The sequence below is a fragment of the Chrysochloris asiatica genome, unplaced genomic scaffold (assembly GCF_000296735.1).
Source record: "Chrysochloris asiatica unplaced genomic scaffold, ChrAsi1.0 scaffold00037, whole genome shotgun sequence".
NCBI lineage: Eukaryota > Metazoa > Chordata > Mammalia > Afrosoricida > Chrysochloridae > Chrysochloris > Chrysochloris asiatica.
The window spans coordinates 15,432,276-15,453,784 of record NW_006408555.1 but is presented as its reverse complement, the minus strand read 5'-3'; the positions used below and the strand labels follow the sequence as shown (position 1 = coordinate 15,453,784).

Genomic DNA, 21,509 nt, shown 5'->3' with positions numbered 1-21,509 from the left:
GGCAAGGGAGACAAGGAATAAGAATGCCTTTCACATTTTAATTGAAAACTTTTGTAACATTTGAGTTTTTCAACATCCTACTTAAATGTGGTGCTGTAGAGTAAACACTGGACTGGTAACCACAAGGTCGGCAGTTCAAACCCACGAGCCAATCTCGGAAACCCTACACGGGATCACTATGAGTCAGAACCAGCTAGATGGCACTAACAACAACAGCAAGTATTTAAGTCAACATTGTTTAGTATTGTGAGAAGTAGGTGTGTGGGTCTCTTGCTGCTCTTCTCACCATTTTTACAGTTTTATTTAATGTTCAAGTAGTGATTTACTGGGGAAAAGCACACTGAAATAGGAATTTACCTTGTCTGCACAACAGTTTCATTAAGCTACTCCTAATGGCTTGGAAATAACCCAACCCACTGGCAGACATCTTAGCTTAGCTGCAACTTAATGAACCTTAATCATTCGCAAATCAATCTTATCATGAGAATTTACTGAAGAAATAAAATAAAGTGTCCAAACACAAACACAGTGGCTGTTTCCAGAGTGTGGCCCAAGTCTGGCCACATGAGTATAGATTCCCTCTGCATCTTGCAGACTCACCTTGGAGTGGGCTCTGTCGGAGAAACTGCTCGGTGCATTGTCATAGGCCTTGTGAAATACACCAGATAACCTGACAAAGAAGATACCACACATGCACATCAACGTCAATGAGCTGGACCAGGGAACATCCAAAAGCAGTCCTGGTCAACCTTTTCCTATCTTAATACACCTGAGGGATAAGACACATTTTCATAAATTGTAATGGTTCCTGGGTACAGTGATTCTGTCTCAGGCAAACATCAGAACTCCCAGGAATCCAGGAGATGGATGGGGAGGCATGTGACTTGGATAAAGTCCTCACCCGTAGTTTCTATTTCCTTGCAAGAGTGCTCTGAGGAAAGACCCAAATCCAAACTCATCAGAATTATTAAAAATTAACATATTAATTTTCATAGATTTTCTTACGATATGTCTACAGACGTATATTCTGAGTCAGCATCAGACCGTAAATACCACAACATGAGTCTTTCTGAGTTCTCAGAAACAAAAAAAAAAAGATCTGGTGAAGGTATTTATACAGAATATATAATATTCCTTTGCAGCTCTCTCTTTCCTCTCTAAATCTACAACCAGAGAAACCCAAAGTAGACCAACCTGCTCCACAGAACCTGGCCCCAGAAGTCCTGGGAAAGGGGATGTTAGCATCCTGGTAGGACCCGTAGGCAGTGGTGACACGCGCAAACGTTGGCAAAGGGGGGGTGACCGAGTTTGGGAGAGCAAAGGGGTTGCTGGAAGAACTGTCTTCTTGGTTCTGAAATGTAAAAAATCAACAAACCGGAAAAAACAAACAAAAAACCCTGTCTTAATGCTGAGTTACAAAATACAAACACAGGCTTACAAAAGCAAGGAGCCTGCTTTTAGGGAGAAAGGACGGGGACAGCACACTAAAGCATATGCGGGTACACCGAGTTCATTCTTCGTACCACAAAAGACTCGAGGCAGGAGACGAGCTGCCGCAGGCAGGGCTCCAAACAGCTCTGGTTACGTTTCACTTTCTGCAGGGACGTGTCTTTCAGGATCTAAAAAAGGCATAGAACACAGTCAAGAGTGGCAACAGATTTCTCCTGGTTCCCTGATGTTCTGCAGAGTCCTCAGAAGCAATGAATATGCAGGAAGATTGGACCACAGTTAAGTCTGAGGCTTCCAACCTTCCATAGTGGCTAAGAGAAAAGGATTCATTTCTGATTCTTGCAATTGTTATGAAGCGCCATCCGCAGCGATCCTGTATGCTGTTTTCTGAGAAGCAGCTAGTGAATTTGAACTGTCAGTCCAGTGCTGATTCTACATCACTGCAAGGGCTCACTTATCCTACAGCAGTCCAGTGCTTATCCTACAGTACCACACTGATCCTTAGACAAGTCCCTTCCTTAGCAAAGGCAAGCACACATGCTGCCGTGAGGAAGGCATCCTAGCAACAGGAAGACTATTCTTCCTTTACAGTGAATTCTGCTCCCTCCTTTTCCCCCACCCAACCATGGTCCTCTAGGAGAAATCTTAGTTCCTTACAAGTAATATAAATGAGAGTGGACTGAAAATAACTCTGAGTGAAGCAAGACAAGGGGAGCAGGGTTCACTTTAGTGAAAATTATCACACATCTTAACTTTTTAAGCTGTAAAAATATAAATCCTAGCATACACAAAGTATGTGTTCTATGTATGAATTGGCATAGTAAAGATAAGCATATAAATTAGACTTGCACAGTCCAAAATAGTAATCACTGCCCACGTGAAGCTACTTAACATGTAAGACATGGCCAATCCAATTAGTGATGTGCTGTTAAGTGTGAAAGTCACACCGAATGTCAAAGATGTCACACACAGGTAAGTCAAATACCTCAGTACAACGTTACATTGGCTATATTTAATAATGGAATCCTAGGATAACGCTGTAAGATAAGTTGTTCTTCTTGTTAAGTGCCTTCGAGTCAGTTCTGACTCACAGCGACCTTGTAGAGGATTTCTGAGGAGCAGCTGGAGGGTTTGAACTGCCGACCTTGTGTTCTGCAGTCCAGGGCTGATCCTACAGCGCTACACCAGGACTCTGTACTGCAGTGTTGCCTGAACCACAAAGTTAGCAATTCAAACTCAGCAGTTACTCCTCTGAAACCCTACACAAGGTTGTTGTGAGTCACAACTGACCCGACGGCACTTACCAACAACATATTTAATAACACTTTGGATATTCTGGAATATTTAAAATATTATTACAAGCTGATGTTATTCATTTCTGTCGAGTCAATTCCAAGGCCTGGTGTCCCATGTGTGTCAGAGGAGAGCTGTGCTCCCCGGGCCTTCAGTAGCTGGTTTGGGGACGTAAACTGCCAGGGTTTTTCTCTCAGCTGTCTTTGGGTGGACTCAAACCTCCAACTTTTCAGTTGGCAGTAGAGCACGTTGATTATTTCACCACTCAGGGACTCCACTACTGTTTCTAGATAAAAGGAAATGGAATTGCAGGGTTCTTAACCTGGAGTTAATTCACAGCTTTAAAGAGATCTTTGAATCTTCTGAAAATTAGATGCAAAATGTCGGCAGATTTTTCTTCTAGGCTTTCAAAGAGTGTCCACGACCCAAGAAAGGTTAAGAACCGCCACGCTAATGTTTCTAACACAAAGTGAATGATAGGTGCATAAGTTATTTCCTAACACTGCAGTATGTCAAGAGCAAAGACTTCCAAATCTCATCGATCAGAGTTTTCATTCAACCTCACGACTCAACGCAGACACTGAACATGACAGAGCATCATGGAGAACAGGTGAGCACAGAGCCTCACCTTCAGCAGCTTCGCTTTCATTGTGGATGTGATGGTGGTGGGGTTGATAAACTGGAAGGAAGGGGCTGCGTTGTTTGGGTACTGTGCAGGGAACTTCACCAGCATCTTGACGCGATGGTTGCTGCAGTGCACAGACACTGTGCAGCTCCTATCTGCCGCATCCATCTGCAAATGACAAGTGCAGATGTGGTCAATACGCTCGCTATGTGCTCGGGAGTCCTGTAGCACAGGGAGAAAATACCGCATTCTACCACCAAAAATGTGCCCACTCATATAGCGTGTGGAGATAATGAACAGTTCAGGCTTAACATGCACGTTGTTGTTGTTATTATGTGCTGTGGAGTCGGTTCTGACTCATAGTGACCCTACACAGGGTTTCCGAGGCTGTCAATCTTTACAGGAGCAGAAAGCCTCATCTTTCTCCCGCAGAACAGCTGGTAGTTTCAAACTGCCGACCTTGCGGTTCACAGCCCGATTCATAACCACTACACACACTACTTCTTGTTGTTGTTGTTGCTGTGTGCCCTGGAGTCGGTTCTGACTCATAGCAATCCTGCACAGGGTTTCCGAGGCTGTTAATCTTTACGGGAGCAGAACGCCTCATCTTTCTCCCGTGAGCAGCTGGTAGTTTTGAACTGCTGACCTTGCAGTTCACAGCCTGATTCATAACTACTAAGCTACCAGAGCTCCATACTCACCTAAAAATGTTCATATAAAGCGTAAATGAATTCAGAAGACATTTTCAAAACAGGTATTTAAGACTAGGTGCTGGCGGCCAGAAGGTACAGAATGTACCCTTTGGTTGCTTAAATTATTATATATTCCTGAGTGTTTCTGTGTATATTTCCTCCCCTGCAACAATAACAACAACAAAAAAAACCCAGAGGGAATAGAAGCAAATACTGTTGCATGATGATGCACGAAGGAGTCTGTGATCACTGCAATGAAACAATGGTGTAAAACCGATGTTCTCCCATGTAAACTATCAGTCAATTCATAATAAAAACTTTCAAAAGAAAATAAAAACAAAAAAAGATATTTAATTTTAACATCTATTTAATAAACTCAAAGTGTTTTGCTTCAACAATGTAACCATTGTACATGCAGAAACAGTTAAAGTCGTGTATATTTAGCTGTGTATATTCTCAGCAACAAAATTAAAATAATTTTTTTTCTAAAAATGTGTATACACACACACACACACACACACATATATACTTTAAAAGTTTCATCCCAAAGCTGCAAGAGAAAATAAAAACTGTTTATTTTGAGATGAAAAAATAAAGCAGAAAGACGTTAAATACCCTGACTCAAGTAAAGAATACTCCTGGATATCACAATCCAAGGAGTCAGAAAGTAGATCAGTAGTCGCCAGCGAATGGGGGAAGGAAGAAAGGTCCAGGGTTTCTATTTGGGGAGATAAAAAGGTTCTGGAATTAGGCAGTAGTGATGGCTGCACACCATCATGGGCATACTAAAAATCAATGAATTGAACACTTTAAATGGATGACCCCTATGACATGTGAATTATATTTGCATTTTACTTTTGGAGAAAGGAATCAATATCTCCTCCTTAAATTACATCTCCAGGTTCTCAACCTGGACAACCAGAGTATAAACTGAATTAATATTGAGAATCAATGAGTCAAAAAAATCCTTTCACTTTTCTGATTGCTTGTGCTCCCAACTAGAGGAGTTAGCTGGACAGGAGGGTTCTGGGCCTTGGATTCAAATATTATCTCTTGCACAAAAACAGCTGCTGACCTCAGACAAAGTCCCTTCATCTCTTGGCATCTCCGTTTCCTCATCTGTGAAGGGGGATTATAAAAGCCACTTGGTTTGAAAGACCAAGTGAGGTCTTTATGTAACTAATATCACCTATCTCTGCCTATGGCTAACTGAATCTGGGCAGGGGAGAAAAAAAAAAAAAAAACTTTGAAATTCCTCTTGGAGAGATACTGAAGTCTCTGATGCAAAGACTACAGGTATCTACCCAAAGAGAAAAAGTTCATCTCTATATGTTAAGTGAACAAAAGCCTTTGGTCACGGATTTACGGTAAATTGCAGCTAAGTCAGAAGAGCCATGGAGAGTCAGGAGACCTGTCATGACTTTACCGGTGACCCTGGCAAGGTCGCTAAGTGTTTTCAGATCTAAGTCTTTTCGTTGCAGTAAAACAAGGAGCTAGAGCAACCAAGGGAAAGTGAAGTCACACAAGTATTAGTTTATCCTTTGGCTCTCTTATAAAAATAGAATGGGGGGGGGAAATCTGTGATTGTAAAACATCTATGCCTTCAGAAAATCTAGGAAACAAAATTCAGCAGAGAGGCCTGTCTATAGGAGAAGCAGTTATTTTCTAGCTCATATTGTATCTGAAATCGCCCCTTCTCCCACCAACTGCTGCGGGCAAACAGGAGAGTTAGTCAGACTACGGAGTACCTCCACATTGACATTCCGGATCTGCACATTGATCAGGGAGAATTCTTGCTGCAGAGTCTGGGGCAGCCCCAACTGATCTGACTTCCTTTCTTCCGGGAGGTTGCTAGGGGGATCGTCCTTTGAGGCTAAAAGCAAAGAGAAGTACAATGGTTTAAAAATATTTTTGAAAAGAAAGAGAAGAGTAGCTCTAGGGTACCTGTACTGTCTATCATTTCAAAGTGAAGAATGGAAACACACATAAGCCATTTAACTGAAATTTGTGGAGACAATGAAAACATTTATCCTGATAGTCTATACAGACTGCCTTCTGGGAGAACGAGGTCAACAAGAAATGGGCCCTGCACCTCACAGAAAGTCAGGTTTGGGGTCTCTTCCCATCGGTGCAGACTCCAGTGACTGACATAGTAATTGCTGGTGTTATTCATGACCAGAATTTAGACAAACACTGTACCCAGGGTGAGGGAGAGTGTGTGGAACAGGAATGAAGATCGTTTAGACATCACAGACCCTGTACCAAGGGTGAGGGAGAGTGTGTGGAATGGGAATGCAGATCATTTAGACATCACAGACCCTGTACCAAGAGTGAGGGAGAGTGTGTGGAACAGGAATGCAGATCATTTCTATCTTCTACAGAAAGACCTTGGAGATGAAGAAAAGACAGGAAAGAAATTGTATTTAAGGAGAATTCTTCTCCCCAGAAGACCATAATGATGTATTTTATTTACTCATTCAAAACATGACAAGCTAGAAATAGAAGAGAATTCCCTTAACCTGAGAAAGTGTTATCTACAAAAATCTACAATGAACAACATACCTGACATTTAAGCTTTCCCTTTGTGACTGAAAATAACTACTGTTTGACTGCTGTTATTCAATACTATAGTGAAGACCCCAGACACATACATATAAGGCAAATAAAAAAGCCAGGGACAAGAGGGGTGGGGAGAAACAAAAGCTAGAAAGAAAAAAAGACAACTGTCATCATGACTAGGTATGCAGAATGTAAAAAATAATTTAAAAATAAACATTAGATCTAATAAAGAGCTCAAGTGACTAGACACAAAATCAATGCATAAATATCAACTGTTTTTTAAAAAAATCTATTGCAATTCCATTTGCCAACAACAAAAAGAAAACAATTTTTAAAATCCCATTTTTAGTACTTCTTATAAAACCAAGTTTCCAGAAAAAAAAAACTAATAAGATGGGCATCATGTCTATGAAGAAAATTATACCATTTAATTGAGAGATAATATTCAGTATTAAGAGAGACAGAATAGAGCACGTTCATGAACTTGAAACCTCAGAATTGTGAAGATGACTGATGTTGTCGTTAAATGGCACTGAGTTGGTTCCAACTTGTAGCAACACTGTATTGGGCTTCTGAGTTGCAGCTGGTGAATTTGAACCACCAACTTGCTTTACTCCTGTAAAGATGATATTCTCCTGGAAAGGGGCTGATGACTGTGGTGGGGTGGGGTGGGGTGGGGTGCAGGCTTACAGGGTACACCCCTTGGTTGGGTGAGGATGCATGGACGGGATGGTAACTATGCCAATGATACGATGGATGATGGAATGAATGTAAAGCTGATGTTCTCCCATGTAGACTATCACACAATTCACAATAAAACATTTTTAAAAATTAAAAAAAAAAAGATGATATTCTCCTCAAATCAGTATGAATTCAATATAACTCCAATCAAAATTCCAGCCAGATTCTTTATGGAATCTCCAAGTTGATTTACACATTTATACAGAAATCCTGAAGAAGTTCCAGGTGGGAGGGCCTGCCTTACCAGTTATCAAGACTTATTTTTAAGCCTCTATAGTAACAGCATCCTGGTGTGGTGTTGTGGGATAAAGCACTGGACTGCAAAGTTGGTCTGAACTATAAGCCTGACGGTTCAAACTCACGCGCCATTCCTTAGAAACCCTATACAGGATCATTATCAGTCCGAACTGACTCAATGGTCTATAACAACAGTAACCGTGTGGTGGCTCTGAAGACTAAGGATGGCACTGCCAACCACAAGATTAACGTGTTCCAGCACATCAGCAGCTCCACGGGAGAAGGACGAGGATTTCTGCGCTCTCCAAGGTCCACAGCCTCAGAAACACTATACAGGGGCACTCGGAGTTAGACCCGACAACAAAGTATCAGTGTAGAATTTAAAAAGAGTCTTCACACATTGTTGTCCACTGGGTTTTGATATATAGCAACCCTGTATAGGGTTTCCAGGAAGCAGCTGGTAGGTTTAAAGCACCAACCTTGCGGTTAGCAGCCAGTGTTTATCTTATAGCACCACACCAGGACTCCAGTGCTCCATAGTATCTCCGGAATTAGGAGATAAGTAAATAGGGCTTTCCAGTGCAAATTTTCCTGCTAAATCTTTCTTATCTCATGAGTTTTCCTCCAATTTGAGTTTTGTGCGTCCTTTTGGCGTACTTAAAAATTTTTAAATACTCTGTTGAACTTTCCAAAATTCGTATTCTTCCTCCATGTTGAATTACATTGTAAGCGTGTGCTCTGGGAGCCTGACTTTTGTCTACCATGATTGTCCCTGGACAAACTGTATTATAACTCTATGGTTCTGACCTTGTTACTTTGCTGCCCCACCTATGAAATGTGTAGAGCAGCCTCACCCAACAGAGACCATTTACCTTCTTCCTCCCCATGGCTTGAGTTGTGCTGGTGATCTGTATCTTGAGTGTGAAGGGTCTTCTCTGGTTCCGGCAGAAGAGAAATGCTCTCAATGAACTCATCCACACCATCTACTATCTCATTTGCACAAAGCTACAACAAAGGACAGAAGAAGGAGTCTTGGACATTAGTAGAAACGAACACGATGTTTGTTGAACTATTTCTGACTTCAAAATGGAAATCACCAAGGACAGGATGTGTCAACCTAGAACGGATCCCAATCAGAAGAGGACTTACTCCTCATGAACTCCGCTTGGTTAAACACAAGATAAGCTCTCCATTACTCTATCTTGACAACTTTTCATCATGATCATAGCTTACACAGCCTCAGAAAAAAGTCCTTTAAATTCCGAGACTTGATGGACTTATTCAGCTAGCATTACCTCAAAACGTTTGCAGCAAATGGTACTTTTTGGGGAAAACAGATTTAAAAGGCAACAAGGTAGTGATACTTGGCCAATAATGCTTAAGTGTGACTTCACACTTAGCAGTGTTGTGAAATACACCCAGCATTTTTTCTCTTCTCTATGCAAAGCAGTAGGCACAGCCCTGAGGAGATGGGAGAGGAGGCATAACAAGTGAGATGTGGCTTCTGACTTCACAGAATTTAGTAATCGAATGAAAACAGAACTTCGGAATGAGGCTGACCAAACTAAGGGCCACATGAACAGCCCACACGGGTTCATATAAGAAACATTTGTGGGGGAAGATTAGAAATAGCTTCACGGAAGAGGTGTTGTTGATCGGCATGGAGGGCTTTGAACACGTATCGAGTTTAAGAACAGGCCTTCTGCCCCATTTAGAAGAGAAAGCCATGGCCACAGATCATTGGCTCAGTATGTACTGTTACTATTAGACACCAGGGCAAGAGGAAAAACAGTAAAAGGCTTTTTGTTCTGAAAGTGATAAAGCTGCCTCTTAAAAATAACAAAGCTTCATTATGACAAACAAACTATTAAGCCAGCCAGCTGGTGAGAATTTATTTAGGGTTTTACATATAGCCTGTAACATTCACAAATATCAAATTAATTTCTTTTCCCCCCAAAGACTGCAGTGTATGCCATTACATTCCCTGACAAAACATGGAATACATACCCTCTGCATCTGGGAATCCACCCGCCACATTCTCAAGGTCTGATCCCGGGACCACGTGACCAGTTGGTAATCCTTTGACCCTAGGAATCACCAAATAAGAATCCTGAAAACTTTCTGGATGCAGCATGAATTTTGATACAGGCCACAATGGAGTGAGATTCACTGATGCATTCATTGAAAAATATTTATTGAACATCTGTATGTCAGGCTGTATTTTAGGCACTAGGATTATAGAATGAATGAAACAGTCTCTATCTTTACAGACCGGATATTCCAATGGTGGAAACAGACAAGCACATCAATATATAATGTCAGCCAGAGATGGGGTTACAAAAACTAACCCAGGATAAGAGGACAGAGACGGATGGGGGAACTATTTTTAGATAAGACTCCCTGAGGAAGTCACATTTGAGCAGAAAGGTAAATGAAGTGAAATAATAACCGGCAAATTAGCAGGTGAAGACTGATGTTGGCATTTAACGTCATACTAAACTTTCACCTCAACAAACGTTCTTCCTTTTATACTCGGATATTCTGGATTTTTTTTTTTCAAAATGAATTGTTTTAAACGCATCATTTAAAAATTATTTTACTTCGGGGCAAGTTCTACTCTGTGCTAGATCATTGAGTCGGAGTCACCTCTCTGGCAACAGACATGGTAACAGGGACATTTTACACGAGGGATCTTTAAAATTTTTATGGAGAAAGTCCATTATCTTTTCATTCCATTTTTCCATAACTTTTTGAAGTTTCCTTATACGTACATCCATACCAGTTTTTCTTTAATGTTTTGGCCTTTGTTTACTTGAGGTGATTCTCAGGGGAAATGTGACTGAGCAGTCATTTATAATTTGGTACGTATCAGAACTTGTTTTACGACTTGAATTTGCATAGCTACCTTCCTAAATGTAGGGCTGGTGTTACCTTTATGTGCTGCTATGTGACAAATCATTGCCTCTTTCTTTTTAAGAGTATAAAAAAAATGGTGTTATAAGAAGCTTCTCACTCAACATGCACCAAAAGCAAGTTTCCTAGTATTAAAAAGAAAACTGAAGTTGTTTTTACTCAATGACACTTAAAAGAATGTGTATAAGTAGTTTTAACTTCTGAAGAGTACTTTTTATTGATTACCAGCCAAATACATACAAAGCATTTCAGTAAAAAATTGGTTAATTTTTTTTGATAAGGAGAAAAATCTCTTTGCAAAGTGAATCATCATGTATTTTCAAATAATCCTGAGTATTTCAAATACTCTAACATGTATTTTCTATTCTTGTTGCTGCTGTTGTTAAGTCCTGTCGAGTTAGTTCTAACTCACAGCAACCCTGTATAGGTTCTACATCTTTGCTGGAGCAGAAAGCTTCATCTTTCTCTCATGGAGCAGCTGGTAGGTTTGAACTGCCAACCTTGTGATTCCATATCCTATGGCACCACCATGCTCCCTATTGACACATATTAGATTGGATCAAAGAGAAATGATTCTGAAAAGACTTGAGGTATTTTATGCAAGAATTTGATAGAAAAGCAGGAGACCTCAGGGTAATTAGGATACACCAGGAGTCTCTCACAGCCATCTTCAGAGTTAAAAAAAGATTTCTCTCATTTTTATAGACAGGGAAACCAAAGCAACAAAGAAAACAGCCTGCCCGAAGTCACAGGGTGTAATGGTTAATTGTGTGTCAACACCGTTGGTGATGGTTCCCAGTGGTTGACCTAAGCACTAGTCTAATTGTTATTCCATGATGTCATCTAACGTAAGGTAATCAATCCATTGAAAAGTGATTTTCCTTAGGGTGTGCTTTCCTCCAGATATAAACGGGTACTATGGCAGAACGCCCTTTCTCTCTTCACTCTGTACTCTTCTTGTCGCCTGGATATGGATCTTGGGGTACTAGCTTGAAGAATCCTCCAGCCTATTGCCTAACCTACAGGTTCTGGATTTACCAACTCTATGACTGCATGAGCAAATCCTGTGAAGTAAATCAACGTCCCTCGACACAGGGACAGAGAAATAGCTAACGACACAGACACAAACCCCGCTGGCATTGGGTTGACTGACTCACAGTGCCCCCTAAAAGGCAGAATAGAACAGCCTCATGGGTTTCCCAGGTTGTGAGTTGTTGTGGAAACAGACTACATATTTCTCCTGTGCAGAGGCTGAGAGCACAACCACTGTGCCACCAGGGCTCCTACATACATTGGTGTCGTCAAGTGCCTCCAAGTAGGTTCCAACTCACAGCGACCCTGTATGGGGTTTCCAAGGCTTTAAATCTTTGTGGGGGCAGAAAGTCTCATCTTTCTCCCGTAGGTATATAGATCTAGCTCACCGGTTCTGTTTCTCTAGAGAATCCTGACTGAGACGTAGGACGTTAGTGATGACACAAGAGCCAGTTCTTTTTTCACTGTCCTGTCATCAGTGCCAAGCCTGCACTGGTACTGTTTCACAGTATCCCTGCTACCAGCACTCCGGACACTCCTGAACAACAAAGCAACACTATTCTGCGCCCCTGGTCTTCTAGATTTATGTTAATACATCATAACGCCTGACCCTGTAGCTTGCCTATTTTCATGTCCCTGCCAATGAGGAAGAGCTATGCCTAATTTCTCTCTGAAGTCAGTTTCTCTCCTTACGCCTTCAACTCTATTCCTACTCCTGGACCAGGAGCCCTTGTCTCTGCTTCCTATCTGCCAGTGAAGAAGGAAAGCAGACGTTCTGCCAATGAGTGAATTCTACTCTGTGACTTTGAGGGCGATATCACTCACAGAACTACTGTTTCTGCTTCTACTACCTTTGGATCTGGTGCATGCTCTCAAGCCACTTTTAGAATTTCCCTTGTAAGGATCATCTGACTTTCTATTTGGTAAATGCTATTTCTCTTAATCTGCATCTAACAATAGCATTAATTCCACATGCAAGTAAAATTTTGCTGGAAATAATTTAAAAAGAGTTGCAATAGTACATCAACAGGGAATTGCCAGAAATTCAAGTCAGATTCAGAACACATGGAATGAAGGATCTCACCGGTGACGTCAGACAAATCATGGCTGAAAGCAAAGAATTCCAGAAAGATAATCACTTGTGCTTTACTGACTATGCAAAGGCATTCAAATGTGTGGATCCTAACAAATACATAAATTGCAAAGAATGGGTATTTCAGAACATTTCATTGTGTTTATGAGGAGCCTGTACGTACACCAAGAGACAGCTGTTAGTAACAGAACAAGGAGATACTGAATGATTTAAAATGTGGAAAGGTGTGGGCCAGGGTTGTCTCCTTTCACCATGTTTGTTCAATCTGAATGCTGAGTAAATCATCTGAGAAGCTGAATTAACATCCTGCAAAATGTAGATGATACAACCTTACTTGCTGGAAGAGAAAGAACTTAAGATACTGAAGTTGATCAAAAGACAACAACAACCTTAAGTATGGATTATACCTCAATGCAAACAAAACTAAAATCCTCACAATTAGACTAATAAATAACATCATGATAAATAGAGAAAAGATTCTTCAAGTTGTCAAAGATTTCATTTTGCTTGGATCACACAATCAACACTCATGGAAACAACAGTTAGGAAATCAAAGGGCATGTTGCATTTGGTAAATCTACTGCAGAAGACCTCTTTAAAATGTTAAAGAGCAAAGATATCAGTTTGAAGACTAAGGGAGCCTGACTCAAGCATGGTAGTTTCAATTGCCTCATATGCATTTGAAAGTTGGACAGTGAATAAGGAAGATCACAGAAGAATTGATGCATCTAAATTAGAGTGTTGGAGAAGAATAGTAAAAGTACAAGGACTGCCAGAAGAACAAACAAATCTGACTTGGAAGAAGTACAGCCAGAATGTTCCTTAGAAGACAGGATGGCGAGACTTCATCTCTCATACTTCAGACATGTTATCAGGAAGTACCAGTCCCTGGAGAAGGACATCATGCTTGGTCAGCAAAAAAGAGGAAGCCTGCCAACGAGATGGACCAACACCGTGGCAGCAGCCCTACACTCAAATGTTCCAACAACGTGAGGCTGGTGCAGGCTCAGGGAGTGGTTCATTCTGTTGTGCATGGGGTCACAATGAGTCTGAGGGCAATACCTAACAACGGTAACAATTCTCTTAATCTACATTTTGATCCTTCAGTAACTCAGAAACCAATTACTATCCTTTCCTTTATGAAGCATCCTTGTCCCTTGGCCACAACATCCTGGTTCTCTTCCTATCTCTCTGGAAGCTCCTTCACCTCTAGTGAAAATCAAAAGCAAAGCTTGAGGTGGTCCAGTGAAGACTGAGTGAGAGAACTTGGCAATCAAAATCAACCAGGGTAACATTAGGTTGAGACAGAAGGAAAATGTAGAAAGCCAGCAGGACAGTTACACTTACAAAAGGTTTTAAACCAAGAAACATGAAACTACTTTTAGGGATGCATAAATGAGTACTAAAACTAAAAAGATGATGAAAAAAAAATTACTTTCCTAAGAGTTAGGACAGTGTTTAGCTTGAGATGAAGAAGAGAGAGGTAACTGGGAAACTTCTGGGGTTTTCTTTCTTGACCTGTTGGTGGTTACATAGATTTTTCCACTTTATAATTACTTGTTACAATCTCCATGTTTCACATAATTTTCCAGATTCATGACAATTATATAATCAAACATCAAAACAAAACGACAACCTGGAAGTGGCACTTCAATTTTCACTAACCTTCCTTCTGTTTCCTCCACTGGAACTCCAGAACCACATCGTCATGCCCCACGAAAGTGTGGACTGGGGTGTTCAGATCAAAGACATTCCAAAGGAGGAGACTGTTTTCTCTCCGCAGCTGGGGCACCATCACGGTCACTAATCCATGGCTGAAAGGCTGAAGGTCATAAACAAGAAAGCACAAGAGTATTTCAGATGTTGTTGTTGTTGTTAAGTGCCGCTGAGTCAATTCCGACCTGTAGAGACCCCTGTATAGGGTTTCCGAGGAGCAGCTGGTGAGCTTGAACTGCCCACCTTGCGGTTCAAAGGGCTTTGCAGTGTAGTGCATTAACCCACAGCGCCACACCAGGACTCCTTCCTAACTGAAATAGAGGATGAAAGCCCTAACCTATCCAGGGAAATTTTTTTCAAACACTCTAAGTTGACCATTAGCTCTAGCCTTCTCTTTGCTTTGGGGAGAGAAAACAAGTGAAGAAATAAATAAAACCAAGTCAAATGCATGGAGAATTTTTTCATGCTAGAAATATGCAAATGACCATAACCAAACGCATCAGAATACACTGTTGTTTCACATCCTAGCTGTTCTCCATGAGTTCCCTGGCAATAGTCAGGAGAGTAGCTTCCCAGAATGAGCACATAAGCTTACCTGGGAAAAACCTCGTGGCAGCAAGCATCATTCTTATCCTGTGAGATGCACCAGAAGCTCACTATTCCCAGGAATATCACCTTCATACTGTCCCCAAAATTCGAACTCATCCAAGGGAACTCTATGGTTCCAGGACTGACAAGCTTTACTTATCAACACTCAACCTTCTAGGGAGCAACGAGGCTCATTTGGTTTATAATCAGATTCAATTCTTTCAGGAAAAAGTCACAGTCATTTAAGAACACCAATTAGCTTCATCTCACCACCTGGCAGCACTTCTGAACTTTCCTGTTTACTTTTTAAAGCAAACATATTAATCCAGAAAAGTATTTCAATTCATAAGAGTAGAGGCAGTTTTCTCAGCAAGGGCTCCCTGATGCAATAACAATTATCTTTTATGGTCCACAATGCCTCAAGTAATAGCCTCCTGAATTAAGGAAGCTTTACTTATGCCCAGGCTCACTTTTACATTGACATCAAAAGAATACATTATGAGTGATCAACAGCTACCCATGCGACAACGGAAAAACTACTGGAAGGTTGATCATTGTCTATCCCCCTATAATTGTAGCATTTTATGATTCATAAAGCATTTTCAGATACACAATGTCAAAAGGAAGACTTACTGTGAATTCACTAAATGCCACTAACAGTACAAGGCAAAGTGGTTTAAATGGTAAATTTGATGTTATATGAATTTTACTACCACCAAAAAAAAAGAGAGAGTAAAAATTATTATTCATGTTCTACAAGCGGAGCAAATGCTGTTCAAAAATATTAGGTCTGGAATGGAACTCATCCTTGTGGCCCAATTTTCAACCAAGCAGTGGATGGGTACAGAGGGGGGAACCAGAACAGTGATCTACCATTCAAGATCAAAAGGGCAACATTTACCTGAGGACAAGGTTCACGGGGTTGGGAAGGAGGGTGGAACAGAAACAGGAACCACAGTGAGGAATGGGGTAACTATTGTTACGTGGAAGGGATTTCTATCAACAAAATAAAACAAAGTGTCTAATTTGTTGAAAGTAAAAAAAAAAAATGATGGTAGACTCTGTAAACTTTCACTCAATTCACACACAAAAAAAGTTTCTAAACAAAAAATTAGGAGGCTTGTCCAAGTCACACAAGTATTAAATGGCAAAGCTAGGCCCCAAACCCAGCTCTGGTGAATCTTCCACCAGGATCCACTGATTTTGACCTCTCAATCCTCTGCTTCCATCCCACTCTGCTCACCTGCCATCAGTGGCTGTCCTTACACTGCCCAGCTTCTGCCTAATTACTCCAGTAGAGAATCTACCTGGCATTCATACACAAGTAAACTTTTCAATTGTTGTTGTTATGTGTCGTGGAGTTGGTTCTGACTCACAGCAACCCTGTACATGGTTTCCATGGCTGTAAATCTTTACGGAAACAGAAAGCCTCATCTTTCTCCCACAGAACAGCTGGTAGTTTCGAACTGCTGACCTTGCAGTTTGCAGCCCGATTCGTAACCACTACACTACCAGAGCTCCTTCTCAATAGGTAACAGCTTTAAGCTTTCACTCTCACCTCTGCCCCACTCTACACCAAGACAATGGAGTCCTGCTGTGGTGCTGCAGAAAAATACACTGGACAGCAAGGTTGGCGGTTCAAACTCACCAGCTGCTCCTCAGAAACTCTATACAGAGTCACTGTGAGTTAGAACCGACTCCACGGCACTTAACAACAATACACCAAGGCAGGAAGAAGAAACTGCCTCCCTAAGGGTGTCAGGGGAAAATTCCCAAGGGCCCTGGAGTCTGCAACACCAAGATGAAGTTTCCGGGCAAAAAGTAGGATGTCTCACTCACAGTATATCTGGCTTTCCAGACAGGCACCTGGCAAGGGAGAATATTGAGGTATTTCCGAGGCTGGCGGTAATCCCAGAACTAGAAGAAAAACAGAAGAATGATTTCTGAAATGAAGACCATTAAAAATACAGCTATTGTAATAAGCATACCCTTTAAAGTTGTTATTTTTTAACTTTCATTGTGATGAAATGTAAGTAACTAAAAATCTGTCATTTTAAGTATACAATTCATTGACATTAATTACCTTCAGCGCATTTATGCAACCATTGTTGTTGTTACATGCTGTCGAGTCGATTCCGTAACCAGTATACAGTTTTCAAGGAGTGGCTGGTTGAAGTTCAAACTGACATTTCTGGCCAGTGCATTATCCCACAGTGCCACACCAGAACGCCATCACCACTACCTAATTCCACATGTTCTCCATCACTCCAAATGCAAACTCAGCACCCCTTAAAACATACACTGAATGACTTCACTAATATTAACAGCCTAGAACCAACCGGCAAGGCACAGACTTTGTAGGTGGAGTGAAGGTTGCCAGGGGTTTGAAGGAATGGGGAGCTATATAATTCAGTAAGGCTGATGCAAAAGTGGTAGAAATGGATACAGGTGATGGCTACACACACACAAAGCTAAACAAACACACATCACCTGACCCAGTAATCCTTGCCCAATGTGTTTATCCTAGAAAAATGAAAACTTTTGTTCACACAAAAACTTATATACGAATGTCTGAGCAACTCTATTAAAGATGCCAAAAACTAGAAACAGTTCAAATGTTCTTCACCAAGTAAAGAGAGAAAATTGAGGACGAGCCACACAATGAAATACTACCCAAGGAGCCCTGGTCACTCAGTGGTTAAGTGATCTTAAAGGGTGCAGAAAACCTAAGCTTGGTGGTTCAATCCCTCCAGTGGGAACGATGTGGCACTTTGCTTCCATAAAGATGGCACCTTTGGAAACCTATGGGAGAGTTCTACTCTGTGAGTCAGCACTGACTAACAGTAAATGCTAACAAAAGGCTGTGAACTACTCATTCTTGAAACAACTTGGACAAATCATAAAGGCGTTATGCTGAGTGAAAGAAGTCTATCTCAAAGGGTTAAATACTGTATACTTCAATTTGCATGATATTCTCAAGACAGAACTGCAGTGATGGGGAACAGACCAATGGCTGGCATTAGTTTGGGGTTATTATTGTTAAGTGTCGCGAAGTTAATTCCAACTCACAGTGACTCAATGCACAACAGAATGAAACACTTCCCAGTCCTGTACCATCCACACAATTGTTGTTTGAGCTCATTGTTGCCATCTCTGTGTTGATCCTCATCTTTTTCACAGATCCTCTACTTTATCAAGCATGATGTCCCATTCCAGGGACTGGTCCTTCCTGATAAAATGTCCAAAGTACATGAAACAAGGTCTTGCCATTCTTGCTTCCAATGAGAATTCTGGCTGTCCTTCTATGGCAGATTTGTCTGATCTTCTGGCAGCCCGTGGTACTTTCAACATTCTTATCCAACATCATAATTTCAATTCATGTCTTCTACCATATTCTTTACTCATTGTCCAACTTTCACATGCAAATGAGGTGAATGAAAACACCAAGGCTTGGGTCAGGAACACCTTAGTCCTCAAACTGACACCTTTGCACTGTAACACTTTAAAGAGTTCTTTGGTAGCAGAGGTGCCTAATGCAATACCTTGTTTGATTTCTTTGACTGCTTGTGAGCACTGATTGTGTTAAATAAAATCTTTGACAACTTTAATCTTGTCTATGTTTATCATGATGTTGTTTATTTGTCCACTTGTGAGTATTTTCATTTTCTTTATACTGAGGTGCAAGTCGTACTATAGGTTGTAGTCTTCAATCTTTATGAGTAAGTGCTTCAAGTCCTCTTTACTTTCAGCAAGCAAGGTTGTCTCACCTGCATTTTACAGGTTGCTAATGAGTCTTTCTTCAATTCTGATGCCCCATTATTCTTCAGAGAGTCCAGTTTCTAGTATTATGTGCTCAGCATACAGACTGCACAACGACAGCAAAAGAATACATCCCTGGTGCACAGCTCTCCTGATCTTAAAACATTCAGCATCTCCTAGTTCTGTTCAAATGCCTGCCTCTTGGTTTATGTACAAGTTTCTCATGAGCACAATGAAGTGTTCTGGGATACCCATTTTTTGCAATGTGATCCATAGTTTGTCATGGTCCACACAGTCAAAAGACTGCATAGCAATAAAACAAAAGTAAGTATCTTCCTGGTATGCTTTGCTTTTAGCCAAGATCAACCTGAAATCAGCAATTTCATCCCTCATTCCACATACTCTTCAGACTCTGTCTTGAATTTCTGGCAGCACCCTGTAGGTGAAGCATTTTTGAATTATCTTCAGCAAAATTTTACTAGTGTATGACATTAATGACATTGTTCAATAACTTCCACATTCTTTTGGGTCACCATTCTTTAGAATGGGCACAAATAAGGGTTTCTTCCTATTGGTTGTCAGGTAGCTGTCTTCTAAATTGTTGAAACAGTTCTACGGATATTCCATCAATTCCTGGTGACTCAGTTTAGCTAAGGCCTTCAGTGTAGCTTGGACTTCTTCCTTCAGTACCATAGCTTTTTTTTTTTTTTTTAAGTACAGCTTCTTTAGTCTTGTACTCAGAACCTCACATTCATTTCTCATCACCCTAATTAGAAAAGCTTTCACAAAGCAGGAAAATACCCATGAAAAGGCTAGTATACTCCCTGGGTGAAACTGCTTCACCTTCTGCCAACAAGCTGGTTCCCACATTACTCAAAAGATGGACTAGTAATAAAATAAGATCTCTTGTCTGAAAAGTTGAGGACAAAGAAGGATATTATCAAAGTTCAATGACATGAAAGCTTCATGGAGTACTTGAGTACCAATGATTCTTGATCATATGCTACCTCTTGAAATGGATGAACACTGACCAATGCTTTCAAGCACAGTGACTGTGTATTCCTTTCATCTTCTTTTGACGCTTCCTGCATCATTCAATATTTTGCCCATAGAATTCTTCAATATTGCAACCCATAGCTTGAATTTGTTCTTTTCTTTCAGCTTGAGAAATGCTGAGTGTGTTCTTCCCTTTTAGTTTTCAAACTCCAGGTTTTTATAGATTTCATTATCTTACTCTGTCTTCTTAAGCAGTCTACTGGAATTTTCCGTTCAGCTCTTTTACTTCCCCATTTCTTCCGTTCTTTTTAGCTTCTTTATATTCAAGAGCCTACTTACTGCTCACACATCCGTCAGTTTGTGGTACTGTGGTGCTCTGCATGTTGCTGTGATTGTAGAAGCTATGCCAAGGGTATTTTAAATACCAGCAGGGTCACCCCTTGTGAACAGGTTTCAGCTGAGCTTCCAGACAAAGACAGATAAAGAGGAAGGAGAAATGGACTACTTTCGAATATCTAGTCACTGAAAGCCTTATGACTAGCAGTGGAATGCTGTTAGCACCAGAATACTGAATATTGACACATAATGAAGAGCACCAGAATAATGTCAGATATAGTGCCACAAGATGAGCCCCTCAGGTAAGAAGGCACTCCCAATGCGACTGCAGAAGAGCTGCTTCCTCAAAGTAGACTTGACCATGATGACGCGAATGGAGTAAAGCCCTCGGGACCTTCATTCACAGATGGGGCATAACTGAAAATGAAGAGAAATAGCTGTAGACTTACATTAAAAATAGGAATGTGGAATGTACGAAATAGGAATCTAGGAAAATTGAAAACTGTCAAAAATGAAGTGGAATGCATACAAGTCGATATCCTAAGCATAAGTGAGCTGAAATGGACTGGTATTGACCATTTTGAATCTGACAATCACAGGGTTCACTATGTCAGGAATGACAAATTGAAGAGAAATGATGCCCCATTCAGCATCAAAAAGAACACATCAAGATTGTCTTGAAGTACAAACGAATAGGATAACATCCAAATGAATACAAGGAAGACCAGTAAATACCACTACTATTCAAATTTAAACACCAATCACTAAAGCCAGTGATGATGCAATTGAAGAATTTGGCAAAATTCTTCAGTCCAAAATTGATCAAACATACAATCAAGATGTATTGATCATTACTGGCAATTCAAATGTAAAGATTGGAAACAAAGACTAAGGAAAATATGGTCTTGGTGATAAAACAATGCTGGAGATCACATGATAGAACTTTGCAGGACCAATGACTTCTTAATTGCAAATACCTTGTTTAAACAACATTAAAGATGACCATATACAAGGAATTCACCAAATAGAATACACAGCAATCAAATCGACTACATCTGTAGAACGAGACAGTGGAAAAGCTCCATATCATCAGCCAAAACAAAATCAAGGGCAGACTGTGGAACAGACCATCAACTGCTCATATGCAAATTCAAACTGAAGCTGAAATAAATTAAAACAAGTCCGCAAGAGCCAAACTATGATCTTGAACCTATCCCATCTGAATTTAGAGATCATTTGAAGGACAGATTTGATGCATTAGACACTAAAGACCAAAGACCAGAGGAGCTGTGGGGTGACATCAAGAACATCCTACAGGAAAAAAGCAAAAGGTCATTAAGAAGACAAGAAAGAAGGAAACGACCAAAATGGATGTCATAACAAACTCTGAAACTTGTTCTCCAGTGTAAAGATGCTAAAGCAAAAACAAGAAGTGAGGAGGTACAAGAGCTGAACAGAAATTTTTAAAGATCAGCTCAAG

General features: G+C 40.6%; 1 protein-coding gene across 1 annotated transcript in view; it reads right to left on the bottom strand.

Moving 5' to 3' along the window:
• Window positions 1-430: 430 nt before the first annotated feature.
• The window catches only part of LOC102816202 (WD repeat-containing protein 59-like), a 69,454-nt gene continuing 48,375 nt past the window's right edge, over window positions 431-21,509 (bottom strand). Inside the window, exons 9-17 of the mRNA XM_006860170.1 lie at window positions 16,778-16,855; window positions 14,300-14,456; window positions 9,604-9,683; window positions 8,469-8,601; window positions 5,808-5,932; window positions 3,371-3,535; window positions 1,524-1,619; window positions 1,195-1,351; window positions 431-670 (exon numbers count right to left, since the gene is read on the bottom strand). Of these exons, the coding sequence (XP_006860232.1) occupies window positions 597-670; window positions 1,195-1,351; window positions 1,524-1,619; window positions 3,371-3,535; window positions 5,808-5,932; window positions 8,469-8,601; window positions 9,604-9,683; window positions 14,300-14,456; window positions 16,778-16,855 (1,065 nt within the window). The 3' untranslated portion in view covers window positions 431-596. The remainder of the gene's footprint in view (window positions 671-1,194; window positions 1,352-1,523; window positions 1,620-3,370; window positions 3,536-5,807; window positions 5,933-8,468; window positions 8,602-9,603; window positions 9,684-14,299; window positions 14,457-16,777; window positions 16,856-21,509) is intronic.